Genomic DNA, 14399 nt, shown 5'->3' with positions numbered 1-14399 from the left:
ACCTTGTCTCAGTCAAATCCCTCGAACTCAGCACCGCCTTCCTAACCTGCAATTTTCTTCCTGACCTCTCCGCCCCCACCCCAACTCCGGCCTATCACCCTCACCTTGACCTCCTTCCACCTATCGCATTTCCAACGCCCTCCCCCGAGTCTCTCCTCCCTACCTTTTATCTTAGCCTGCTGGACACACTTTCCTCATTCCTGAAGAAGGGCTCATGCCCAAAACGTCGATTCTCCTGCTCCTTGAATGATCCTTTGCGGCCTTGGACTGAGGTTAGAGTGCAGCGATTGTAACTCTTACGGCGACAGCGGAAGGTGCCAGGTGTGGAGACAGGGTTGTGTGGAGTATGGTCCTAATGAGGGGGTCACAGAGGGAACAGTTCCTATGGAATGCAAATGGGGTAAGGGGGGGAATATATTTTTGGTGGTGGGCTCTGACTGTAGGTGGCAAATATGGCAGAGAATGTTACGCTGGATTTAGAAATGAGTGGGGTGAAATGTGAGGACCAGAGAGATTCTATCCTTGCTGTGTTTAGGGGGGGGTTGGTGTTTGAGGGCAGAGACGCAGGAGTAGGAGGAGATTGATTCAGGGCATTATTGATAACAGGGAAGAGGAAATTAGAGTCCTGGAAATAGGAGGTCATCTGGGATGTCCTGGAGTGGAATCACTCATCCTGGGAGCAGGTACAACAAAGGAAGTGGGAGTAAGGGATCGTGTTTTTATTTTGGGGTGGGGGTGGTGGTGAGAGAAGATGTAGTCAAGGTAGCTGTGGGAGTCGGTGGGTTTGAAGTAGATGTCACTATTAAGTCGGTCGCTGGAGATGGAGAGGTCCAGGAAGAGAGGGAGATGTCAGAGATGATCCAGGTGAATTTGAGGTCAGGGTGGAATATATTGGGATAGTGGATAAACTGTTCAAGCTCCTTGTGGGAGCATGAACCAGTGTCAATACAGTCGTTGATGTAGCAGAGGAAAAGGTGGAGGATGGTGCCAATATTGCTGTGGAACTCTTCATGCTCCCACAAGGAGGTGGGACATTTTATCCACTACACCAACATCTTTCATCCTGACCTCAAATTCACCTGGACCACCTCTGACACCTCCCTCCCTTTCCTGGACCTATCCGGTGACTAACTTAATTACTTCAAATCCACCAACTCTGACTCTGCTTTGCCTTCTTGACCTGATCTACCTGTCCATCTTCCCATCTATCCACTCCTGACCTGCTGTGTTTTTTCCAGCGCCACACTTTATAAACTCTGACTTCTCCAGCATGTGAAATCCTCACTATCCCCCAATTTTTCTGTTCCATACAGTTTGGGACAGAATTATAAGGATCTACCTGCACATCCCTGTCAGTGTCATCTCACTGTGAAGCTGAATCCATAACTTCTCTACTTTTTAAGGATTCTGGTCCTTGATCTGAGAGAGTATCATAGTAATCCAGTATATACAAGAACCAAAGATCTTGCATTCGACAAGATCTACTTCGTGGAATGATGAAGCTAGGCCATATAGTGGCATATATTCAGGTTCAAGTCTTCAGTGTGTCTGATGGTTAGGAATCTTAGGAGAAGAAAAAGACTCATCGTCATCTCTTACAATTGGAGAGAGTTCACCATACTTAATTCAAACTGGAGGAAAAGCTGAGAGTTTTATTTTACAATATGTGATCTAATCTTCTTGGTGTAGAGCTTCAGTAATGGGAGAAAGCAGTTGAAAGCCTTCACAAACTGACTTTTGATGTCCTTTAGATGAAAACTCCTGTTCTTGGGCAAATTGTCATAAACTAGTGTACTCATCATCTGGGCATGTATTGTTTTCTGCCTGGACTGAAACTTCTGGTAGATGTTGTAGAAGACCTAGCTGTACAAAGCATGTCAACTTAATCAGGGTGTGTTCCATTCCGTAAGATGTGCATTAGCTCCCAAATGACTTTCTTACTGTAGAAGAGTGTTGCTTCAAAATTCCCTTTAATTCAAAGGGTGTGGCCACCAAGACCCTGGACTCTCACATTTGATGATCAAAGGCATACCGTGTGAAGCCATTCTAAACTGTTATGGATTCAGTAATAACTGCTCCTGAGTCCAGAAAACAATGTAGTAATAAAGTTCTTGACTTGCTAAGTTACTGATTGATCATGTCAGTTCAAATCATCATTTTCAGTCGACCAACATGGGCAGGAGTAAAGAATTCAGTCCTTTGAGCCTGCCCGGTCATTCAGTACAACCAATACATCCCACACTCCTGCCCTATTCTTGTAAACCTGTGCCATGGTGACACATGCAATCCCTGAACGTTATGGACAAATTACCATGACTAATCTACCTAACCTGTACATCTTTGGACTGTGAGAGGAAACCAGAGCACCCAGAGGAAACCCACGCAGACATAGGGAGAATGTGCAAACCCCACACAGACAGTTGCCAGAGGGTGGAATCAAACCCACGTCCCTAGCACTGTGAGACAGCTGTGCTAACCACTAAGCCCTGTGTATTTGAAGGAATGTAAAATTACTATAAACTATCTAATAAATATTTCAAGACTATCCATTGCCTAAGTACCAATATGTTTTTTAATATCTTGCCTCCTTCCACCTCAGCCAGTTTGGCCCTCATATTTTCACAATTTCCTTTGTTCACAATGAACTAACTGGCACCAGTGTGAAATATCCAAATTCTAAACATAATGCAAAATTCTGTCATACCATTGTCATTTATCCCTAAAGGTCATTTTACAAGAATTATTGTTAATTATCCACTCAAAGAAAAGGAAACGCTACAGATGTTGGAGATCTGAAGTAAAAACAAAAAGTGCTAGAAATCTTCAGCAGATCAGTGGGGAGAGAAATAGTGAGCTATTTATGAGAAACCAGTCTTATTATTAATTAGCTTTTTTCTACTGCACACTGTAGATCTAGAACAGGCAGTCTCTAATCACAATGTTAATATACTGCTCTCAAAAAAACACACTTCAGAAGCTCATCCTTCACAGTATTAGTGTTCAGTTAGGTTACTAAGTCAACATGCATACTGAAGGCATGCGTCTCTCGTCTCTAGATTAGTACCATTATACATTACAATGGCTAAATAAACAACTGCCAATGTTGGCTGTCATCTGCTGTTTCTTGGCTGCAGCCAAGCAGATTCCACATTTTATTTTTCTGACATGAGACTCTTCCTTTCTAATGTACCTAAGCCACCCCTTAGGAATGCAACACCACTGTTGTCTTCTTGCCTATCCTCCTGACTATTGAATATCCTTCAATATTTAATTTCAATTTGTCATGGTTCAGTAAGGGCTTTCAGAGCATACTTATGAGTACTCTACCTGTACCTTTTAAATCATCTACCCTTTTGTAAATGCTGCAGATATTCAGGAAGAATGCTCTTCACTTTGTATTTTTGACTTTTCACCTTTTCTTCGCCTACCTGGAATTCCATTTGACATTTTTCTGCTTCTTGTTACCAGCTTTACTTGCCTCCAATTTGAACAAACTAATGTAAACCCTGCCCTTCGGCACTAGCAAATCTCCTTGTGAGGATATTAGTCCTGGTGCTGCTAAGATGTAAATCACACAATATGTACAAGTCCCACCTTCCAACTACCTCAAAAATCTGATGACCTCCCTCCTACCACAGCCATATCCTCTAGCCACATGATTAATCCATCCTGTTAATCCTATGCTCACTAGTGTGTGGCATGGGACTTGTACTGAGATCACTGTTCTTGACGTCCCCTTTTTAAATTACCTTCCTGCCTTCAGAACCACATCCTTCTTCGCTCCTATGTCATTGATATCAATGTGGACCATGATTCTGGGCAGTTTACCTTCTTCCAGAGAAATGTCTAACAGTCACTTTATCACAATTTTACCCCTAGTGCAAAGGAGGCTGCACACCTTCCTGGAATCCCATTTACTGTTGCAGAAATACCCGCCTCATCACCATTTGTGGAATCCCCTTTCTCCTTTGCTCTCACGTGCTTCTCCTGCCCTTCCTATACATCATCTATTTGTAGAAATCAAAATCTTTTGTGCTGTTCCACTTCAAGCATTCAATCTATCCTCATCTATTTCTTCATTTCATTTCTTATTGGTCATTCTAGACCCTAGTCCAAAATAATATTTTCTGCAGAGCTGACTCAAACCAATCTCGCTATAAAATCAGGATGACTGCATTCATTCAGTATCAGGAAGACTGGGCCACAGCTCAGACAGTTCATATGTGAATTGAGGTTGATTGGAGCAAAATTTGGAGCAGTAACAGGAGATTAATTATATCTATTTGCTGTATTTAAAAGCAGCGGGTTGGTCTACAAGTAAGTGCTAAATGGCTATGCTGCAATTTCCAAAGGCTTTTGTTCAATGGCTGTTGAAAGTCATATGCACATGTACTGTTTTACTTAATTCAATATCCTCAAAACAGTGGAAAATAAATCAGAACACAATGGAAATTCTTTTGTGTCTGGGTTTTTGGGCCCATCATTGGATTCTATAACTTATGTCTGATCTTTTAATTCAATATTGATTGTCCTCAAGATTCAACAATGCAAAGTGGTGCTTAGTGGAATAGAGGTCCAACTAACAACATAGAAAATAAATCTCTTGTCAGATCTTCCTCAAAGTACACATTTGCAATTGGTGCTCAGTGCCCAAACCATTGCTTGGTGTCCAGGCATCATAGAAGGTTTGCTCCTGGTTAATAAACAAATGGGATTTGCCAGGAGGATCTGGCAAATGGGATCAGGGCAATCTTCTACCTGAACTCCATTATCTCACCCAGAACCACAGCATTTGATTTCTTAAAGTCCAGAAAGTTCATCTAGCCTTAAATATGGACAATAAACTCATGTTCACAGTTGTGCTATAGTTAAGTCTAAGCATTCGTTTTTGCAATTTAACTTGCTTCCAGTTGACATCTGCATTGTATTACCACACAAAAAAACGAGCTAAGACTAGATTTAAAACATCCAAACCCCTTTTTGTTTTGTTGTCCTACTGAGACAGAAATTCCTCTGGTTACTATATGTGACAATAGTCTTAATTTACGTCTCGAGATTTAATCTACTAAACTTCTGAGAAAAAGACCAACTAGAAAATTAATTCATTGAGAATTATGTTACTGTACATATTAGCTAGTGGAATTCTTACTCCGCTTTGTGAAAGGTTTGCTTCATTGTGCACTCAATCCTGGTCATCTGCTAATTTGCTATCTGCAGATTAGTTACGTGCAAGACCGTTTCCAGACCCCATCAGGCTTTCATCCACACCAAAACAATTTGAAATGCCTTCAAAAGAGCAGAACGTGCCTCGATATATTCCTACATTCATCTGTATATTCCTATGTACACTTCTCCCACATCATCTGAGTTTGAGCATCCACAACCCACTGTCTCGCCCAGTTCCGCACATGGTCTGCTTTGTTAAACATGGAGTGGTCATTCTTGTTACATTGGAGAGGGCCTTAGTTGTATGTGCAATTATTATTAGCTACAACAAAATGTACCCCACCCCTCATAGACGGTGAGGACTAAGTGTGCATTGTTTAATGGACCAGTGGAGGCACACCACTTCCTGGTCCAATACATGGTTTAGTATGTTCCCAGATTTATCATTTAATCTGTACTGACTCGATCTTTTAGCAGACTTTAGTTCTGTAAGATTACTCAAAGTAGCCATGTCCCTAGGCAAGGAGGAGGTGAAAACAGGTCATTGTCAATCACAACCCAATGCAGGAAATGTGGGATGAGGTTCAGTAAACTTAGGATCAGATTTTGATGTGATCCTCTCCATGAGTGAATAGATTGCGAGTGCTTAATAGCTGGAATCTCACATGAAGAATTTTGGTGACAGGTTGGTGCCAGTGAAACGCAATCTTAGCCATGAGTCACTAGGGTAACAAGGCAGTACAGTTGAAAATGCTTTTTTGCAAAATTCAGTTTTTGACATACCTTAGGTTGCTAAACAAATGTTACAAATATAATACTATGCTGATTTGTGCATTAACCATCTGAGCTGAAGTCCTGTATGTCTTTAAATTAATTTCAAATGAATTTATCCTACTCAGTATTTTTTTCTTCTGAATTATGTTCTACATTTTAAAAGTGTTTAATTCTTGCCTTTTCTTCTAGTTTGTCGCCCAGCCAAACTGTCAGCAACTCCTTGCTTCCCGCTGGTATGATGAATTTCCTGGCTGGAGACGGCGACATTGGATCGTTAAATTCCTGACCTGCATCGGCATCGGACTGCTATTTCCAGTTTTTTCTGTGTGCTACTTGATAGCACCAAAAAGCACATTAGGCCTTTTTATTAGAAAACCATTTATTAAGTTTATCTGTCATACTGCATCATATTTGACTTTTCTTTTCCTGCTGTTGTTGGCATCCCAGCACATTGATCGAACAGATTTAAACATGCAAGGTCCTCCACCAACCATTGTTGAATGGATGATACTTCCCTGGGTGCTAGGTAATTTATTTGCATGTGATGGTTAATGTGTGAACTAGTAGGAGAAATTCCTCCCCATTGCCCACTTTAAATTCCAATCAATGTGTGAATCTCAGATGCATCGAGAGTCTGGGGAGCTGAGGTGCGTAGTCTGTTAGATTCAGTTTTAAAACTTACTGAGTTTACATAAAAAGGACTGCCTTTTGTGCCAGTTACAAGAGGGCACCAAACTTTGTGGATCCAATGACTTAGAGGAGTTTATAGAGATTACACGTTGATCTTCACGACTTTGTAAATCTTAGAGCTTCTAAACACCCTCAGGTGAATATAATAATTGAAGAATGCAGACAGTTAACTGCCAAGCAGTGGCTAAATTTAAAAGGAATCAGGTTGACTCTGACTGATCAAGACATTCCTGTGAGAAGTGAAACAGAGAATTACAATCACACATTTTGTCAAGTTGAAACAGGTACAGTTTGTGTGTCTATTCATTCTAACTGCAAAGAACAGGGTCCTGTGAACTAATGTTTGTGACTTCCAGTACACATGAGCACAACAGGGCTAACCCAATGGACAAACTAAAATTGTTTATCAGGGTAATTCTTTATACAATCAGGATTATTTAGCAAATGTTGCCTAATCATGGAGTCACATCTAATGTTGGATATTGTGTGGTGAGTTTGTAAGTACAGACTGAGTGGTTTTGGTCAGTACTTTCATGTTGTGAACAGCATCAGGGATATGCTGTTTCATACGATCTGCTAGATTTGGACTCAACTGGCTACATATATACCATCACACTAAGTATATATGTCGCATTACTTATTGGTGTAGTAGGCAGAATCTGTCTTTTTAACATGAGAACTATTTCCTTTTCATCACTACTGATCATCACTGTTGCTGCTGCATTGGACAGTGTAAAACGATTAGCTTTATGTCAAACATTTGAGATATCCTTCTAGTGTGATCAGTCTCAAAGACTGGGCAGAGTCAACCTGCCTCATTTAAAATCTAAACAATATTTGGCAGTTAACTGCCAACCATCAACAACCAGTGCATTCTCCATGGAAATACCTCTACCATTCAGGTTCTACTTGTGAACCCATTAGCACACCCCTCTCATGCAGTATGGATGCTGTTTTCTTATTATGTTGTATTTCTTGCAAATTGTCCAGGTGACTGCAAGGGGAAAATCTTGAAAAAAATGTATTTTTTAAAAGGTGCAGTTAGCTTCAGTGTCATGGATTCATGAGAAGATAGATTACTCAAGGTACTTACCACTGATCTAGTTACTTCAACTGGATAGCCTGTTAGCACACAGGCACAGTAATTGATTAGGCTTATATTATAGACAATATCCACTTTAGTAAATTAACAATTTCAAAACGGGAAATGAGAAAATTGGATTTTGAACATGTATAAAAGAGAGTTGAAAAGATTTTATTTTAAAGTTAGCTATGTGAAAGAAAAAAAGAAGGTAGAATCCTGGAAGCAGGGTGAGAATATAGAATTGGGTTGTTGGCATTTGTGAAAGATAAGCATTATTACAGGCTGCTTTAACTTGCTATGTAATTCAACAGTAAAGATGAATAGATTGAACAATAGCTTTGGAAGTATAAATTTTACATTCCTTAGTCCTAAGTCACATCTTATACATTTTAATTTTCCAGAATTTTTCACTATACTGAATAGATCAATTTAGGTCACAGAACACCGCAGGTTGCAGATATTACAAGGGATAGATTTTAAAATGCTATCAATCACACAGTGCGTACAGGACTTGCATACTATATCTTGATTACACTTAATGACATTAGCATTAAAAACCGCAACTGAATTGCGGAAAGTTAAATTATTGCAATGGTGGCTGCAAACTGGGGTTGTGTTGATAGATTTCATGCTGGGAAATTGAAATTCATCACCTGCCAGGAGCATGCATTTAAAAATTCCATTTAAAAGGCAAAAAGGTAAAACTGAACTACAAACAGCTTGATTTGTGGCTTTATTTTCTCATTTCATTCTATTATTTGTCATTAACAATGTAATCTGTTCTGTGGTTTAAAACCAGGACCTGGAAATTTATGGATGCTCATTTTTAGGCATTACAACTGAATAGTGAGAACCGAGATGTCCCTGATAGTGGATCTTTGGTCATTTTACAAGGCAAGAACAGCCAGTCAGCAAGAAGACTGAGATTACACACCTTTGCATTGTAGCAGTTCTTAAATAAGTGAAGTGAAAGCTAAGGCTGACTGAAGGCCTGAGGCTGGTGGAATGATCAAACCCCAGGGGATGCAATGAATTAGAACTGGGGTGGGGAGGGGGAACAGAGTTGCAAGGAGGGATTCAGCAGCTGAAGAGAGGGAATTGCAGTCTGGACAGGAGGCTGAAAGATGGGGCGTAGTCTTGGGTGAGTTCAGAAATGATAACAGTCTGGAGGATTGTCAGAAACAGTATCAAACTTTTGTCAGGAAGATCCCTGCTCCACTCAGCTCTACAGGCAGGCCAGAAGTTAAAAAAAAATTACTATCATTAGCAGGCAGGTCTGAGGTCTAATTTGACCCAGTCTACCTACATCACACTAACGTGGGTTAATTCAAGGACGTCATATTTAAAGTACCAGCTTCAAGCAGGCATTAGACCTCTTATTTGTATAATGTAAAAGCCCAAACATTTATTTCAGGCATGGATGATAAATGCTTAGTATTCCTTTCCCAGTGAAGTCACATCTAAGTACTCAAATAAGAGCAAAATACTGTGGGCGATAGAAATCTGAAACAAAATAAAAAGTGCTGAAGAAACTCAGCATCCCTGGTAGCATCTGTAGAGAGAGAAACAGAGTTAATGTTCCAATATGACTCCTCTTCACTCTGCCCTTCCCCTGAAGAGTAGTCATATCAGTCTCAGATCTCTCTCTCTGTCTCTCTCCCTGTCTCTCTACAGATGCTGCCAGAGCTGCTTTTCAATATCTGAGTGCTTCCTGATTGCAATATCAGAGATCTGGTATGACAACCAGAATCAGAAAAGTGAGTGCTGCAGTATTTATAGGCCCCGATACTTCATTAGCAAGGGCTTAGAAATAATTCTGCATAGCATTTGGACACGAAGCTTACCATTTTCATATGAAAATCCTTTTTCTGCTATTTTTCTGGTGGGAAATCATTAACTTATCAACTGTCTGTTTTAATTCCATTAGTACAACTAGAAAATAGCATACCTAATTTTCCATGATTAACTTACATAGTTGTATACTATTTCCACTGAAAACTTTAATATAAGTCATGTTCAGTCCCTAAAGGTTTGTAACCAGGTAAACAATACTAATTGTTTCTTTATAGGTGCTGCATAGTTTTCTCTGCAATGTCACTTGCCTGTGTCACTTTGTGGCTTTCTCCTTTCATCCACATAACATTATATTTCCTAATTTAGTGACAATTGTAAACTTGTATATATTACACATTATTCCTTAATCTAAGTCATTGCTAAGTACCGTGAAAAGCCCAGTACAAATCCCTAGGAAATGTTACTCGTCACATCCAACCAATCAGATTGCACCCCTTTCTTCCTTCCTCTCTTAAAACTAATATTAACTCATGTCACACCGTTGCTTTACAATTCTGTGCACTTCCATTCTTGCTGATAATGTCGTATTAAATTACTTACCTGTGGTCTGAAACACAGCAATGATGCTAATCCTCAGGTGTACCAGCATACACACCACTTCCCTGGTGGCACTGCTGTTCAATAAAGCTTCCAGCCTCCAATTGACTGACAGTTCTTGGCAGATGGGTCTTCTGCAGCTGGGAAAACCTGATTCCTGGGAAAGCCTGCCACTGTTCAATTAAATGCCTGAGTGGAACTTAACAGCCGACCTTCCCAAAAAGAAGTGTAGCAGGTTCTTGATGTCTCTCCAGCGAGTGGTTGGGACCTCTGCCACCTCCATTTGCTACTATCTTCCATTTCTCTGGTGATAGATTCCAGTAACTTCCCCACAACGAATGTTAAGGTAGTAATTGATTTTTCTTTTCCTTATATATGGATTGACATTTCTAACTTTAATCCAAAGGCATAATTCCAGAATTTATTATGCTTTGCATAGTTAAGTTTCATATATTCAATTTCCTAACATATTTCTTTTAATATTCTGGGCAGAAATTATCAGATGCTGGAGAGTTCTTTGTCTCCAGACCCATTATTTTCTACATTACCGTTTATTTACATTAAATCCACTAAGTTCCTCCCTTGCATTATTTTTAGGTTCCCTTGTATTGCTGGTATTTTGTCCTCTTCCTTCACTGTGAAAATGGATACAAGGTACTCATTTAACAGATCTGCCATTGCCACATTGTCCTTAGTAGTCTTTGCTGTAACTGCCATTTAGTGCCCATTCTCCTTCACTATGTTCCTTCTCTTAATAGATTTAGGAAATAATTTGCTGTAGCTATGACACCCCTTGTCCAATTTATTTTAATATTTCTTTTTTTTGTGCCATGTATTACTTGTGTTGTAGTTATTGTTGCTTTTTACAGCTCTCCCAGCCAATTAATTTTCACTTCTCCTTACATTTGTGTAACCCTTTTAGTTCAGCTTAATTGTTTGCAGTAATTGCTTAATTACACAAATGGAAACTATGCCTTTTAGGGGTATGCATGGTTTTGTGTCATCAAAATCTTATTTGAATAGTTCCCACTGCTTGTATGTAGATTTATCCATTAAACATTCAACTCAGTTCATTACTGCTAATTAATTTCCCATTTTTGTAAGGTTCCCTCACTATTAGAAATTTCAGTTTGTGATTCTTGCTTCTCTTTGCAGGTTCTAAAAAATAGATTTTGGTTTTTAAAAATCCTGTTTTTATTTTTTAAAAGTTCAGTTTTTACTATTTGAGCTGTTGTGCTGTTCTTAGTCTTAAGTGAAAAATAAAATCTCTATTTATAAAGATGTTTCCTTGAACTCTGATTATGCATTACCTCGCCCTCCCCCAACAATTCTATCCAATGATGAGACCATTACTAAGAAGTCTGTCATTATTCAAACAGCTCTTTGTATATATGTTCTTTTTCACTTGGCAATAATATCTTTTGTTCATGGCAAAATTCTTATGTTAATTTCCTTTTCCAGTATGTATCAGGAAATTAATTCTTTCTGGCCATTGACTTCAATGCGTGTACACTGCCAACATACACTTGAAAATATTACCCCATTGCATCAAGACCATTGCACAGATCTGCTGGTAACCTGTAGTTGGATGGATGAGACTTGTCATGTATATCACTCCATTCCTTATAGCACAGAGGTTTAGGTTAGAAATATTGATTTAAGTACAATGTAAGATGTCAAACTTACACATTGGAGAACTGAAGAAACTGATGCTTCTACTGATACTTTGCTTGCTAGTGTTGGGTGTGGTTTGGTGGATCTCTAAGTCATAAGAGAGTGGGATCAAGTCTGACACCAGAAACATCGGCACAAAACTGAGTTGACATTTCAGCACAGTAATGCTGAAATGCTGTACTGTCAGAGGTCCTGTCTTTTATATGAGACAATAACATCAAGTTCTGCTTTCTCTCTAGTGAATGTAAATAATTTTATGTAATCATTTGAAGAAAAGGGAAGTTCGCCCTGGTGGTCCTACACAATATTTATCATTCAATATTGAGAAATATTTACTCATGATGTAAACGTATCCTTGCTCCATTATGCAAATTAGATGGTTGTGAACTTCTCTCAGTTATAAGGATCTCCAACATTCTAATACTGGAGTATATTCATAAAGCAGTTTTGCTTTGTTGGCATAATGATAGCAATGTTTGGAAAACTCCAAATAGAAATCCTAATAGAGCTTATACTTTATTATATTGTTGCAAAAACAGTATCGTTTAACTAAAATCTATCTAAATTACTTAAATCAAAACTTTAGCATGGTCTGTTGAAATCAAACTTGGCTTTGCCACAGAAGTGGTAGTCTGGGGGAATGCAACAACCACCTGTTTATAGGGTGCACCTGATTTTCATTTCATAGATTTCAGTGGAATGTAAAACCAGATGGATTTCATGCTGGATAGGAAGCTTTCTCTGCCAGATTACTAGCAGACAGTGAAGACCAACATCTACCTACTGTTCTTAAAATTATTAGCAGAAGCAGACCATTCTTATGCACTAATGTAATGTGTATTTGGTTTTAACCAGTCCGTGATTTTAGATTTATTGCTTGTTATTCTAACAAAAAAAGACCTTTCAAAATTGAATTACTGTGAATAGTCTTTCTGATACCTTCTCATAATTTGATAAATTTCAAGCAGATGGAAAGATAAATACATGCAGGAATATGATTTTGAGTCATTTAACAAAGGGACAGCTGGGTGGGTCATTCGCAGCTTAGAACTTACATTTTCAGATTATTCTTTTTTTCCATTTGGCTACAGGTTTCATTTGGGGTGAAGTAAAACAAATGTGGGATGGTGGACTTCAGGACTACATACATGACTGGTGGAACCTTATGGATTTTGTAATGAATTCTTTATATCTAGCAACAATTTCTTTGAAAATTGTTGCTTTTGTTAAGGTAATTACTTTATTTACTTACTTCATTCTTTCTTAGCAGCTGAACATTGTGATAACTTCTTGGATTATAGATACAGTTGAGTGAAAATATTGATTCCAGCAGGTTACAGATAGGAAAATAAAAATAAATCAGAGCACCAAAACTCTTGCTTAATTTAGCTTGGTAATGGGTAAAGAAAGAGGAAAGGGCAAATGCAATAAAGTAAGAGGAAAGAAACAGGTGAGATTGGGGAATTTTGGTAATGAATGAACAAAAATGAGAATGAAAGAGGAGCTGTAGAGCAAGGAAGATAAAAACAAACAAGGTGAGGAAATGGAATTGAAAAGACGAACAATAAAACAGCTGAAAGGTGTGAAAGTAACACCTGAAAATAAGAATGGAGAGGAGAATGAACAGATATAAAGAATGGGCATGTGTAAATAAAAGTGAAAGAAGAGAGAGACATTAATAATAGACAGGATAAGAAGAAAGCAGAAAGAGAGAGGTATAAGCAGCAAAGAACGTGAAATGTTATTTGGAAGACCTTTCGCGAGAAGCATTGAGCATGACATTTTTAGTGGAATCAGGCAAATAAAAATGAAGTAGTGCATAATTGTGTTTCTAGCCTTTTACCACAACAACATTTTGAAGGTTTGAGGATAGCCTTTCTGAGTTCCTGCCTGATACATGCTCACAATATGTGTTATATCTCACCACATGCAAATACTTAAATCTTAGCTTTAGTTTGTAATAAACCATGATTATTTATATAAGCTTTAATAAATGAATTTGATCATATTACAAAGCTGAGGATATGTTAACTCACGGGTGGTTAAATTTAATGCTTGGACTTCATTGAATATATTTAATTTATTTTGTTTTTGACCTTTTCAGTTTTGTATTTATCTGAATTGCTAAAGCAGCCAGCATGTCTGTTGTATATTCAACATTCGTTTTTCTTTCATTCTTTGACAACATCTATAGTTTAAGCAGCTTTGCTGAACAGTCTTAAATTTCTAAAATATTAAAAATAAGCAGATTAAGCAGTCCTGCTCAAAACTGTCTATCAAAATATAGCATTATACTTCTGAAAAATCAAACACTCCTTATCTATCAAATGCTTTATTTTGAGCTCTATTTTCCATCTTTAACTTAACAGCATCCAGTAATTAAACAGGAGTTTGAAGAAAAGATTACCCTGCGCATCATTTCCAGATCAATTAAAAACAGTGATTTTTCACAGCAGTAATCATTAGGCTTTCAGAGAAATAAGATATCTTTTTGAATGTAAAAATGTCTAAAAATACAACATATATAGTACCTGTAAGCACCCAGACACTATGCTTAACAGCTGTTCCAATAAATCAGTGAAACAGTAAGAGAAGGCAGTCGTTGAGTCTGTCATTTGTG

The 14399-nt window shown here is 38.4% G+C and overlaps 1 protein-coding gene across 2 annotated transcripts in view; it reads left to right on the top strand.

The window, feature by feature from the left end:
* trpc4b (transient receptor potential cation channel, subfamily C, member 4b) overlaps positions 1 to 14399 on the top strand; it is a 98300-nt gene that overhangs the window by 65496 nt on the left and 18405 nt on the right. For both annotated transcript variants that reach the window (XM_043692114.1, XM_043692115.1), the window contains exons 4-5: positions 6130 to 6466; positions 12871 to 13010. In XM_043692114.1, coding sequence (XP_043548049.1) covers positions 6130 to 6466; positions 12871 to 13010 — 477 coding nt within the window. The remainder of the gene's footprint in view (positions 1 to 6129; positions 6467 to 12870; positions 13011 to 14399) is intronic.

The sequence above is a fragment of the Chiloscyllium plagiosum genome, chromosome 6 (assembly GCF_004010195.1).
Source record: "Chiloscyllium plagiosum isolate BGI_BamShark_2017 chromosome 6, ASM401019v2, whole genome shotgun sequence".
NCBI classification, from domain to species: Eukaryota; Metazoa; Chordata; class Chondrichthyes; order Orectolobiformes; family Hemiscylliidae; genus Chiloscyllium; species Chiloscyllium plagiosum.
The sequence above is the reverse complement of the archived record's forward strand: the minus strand, read 5'-3'. Positions and strand labels throughout refer to the sequence as shown.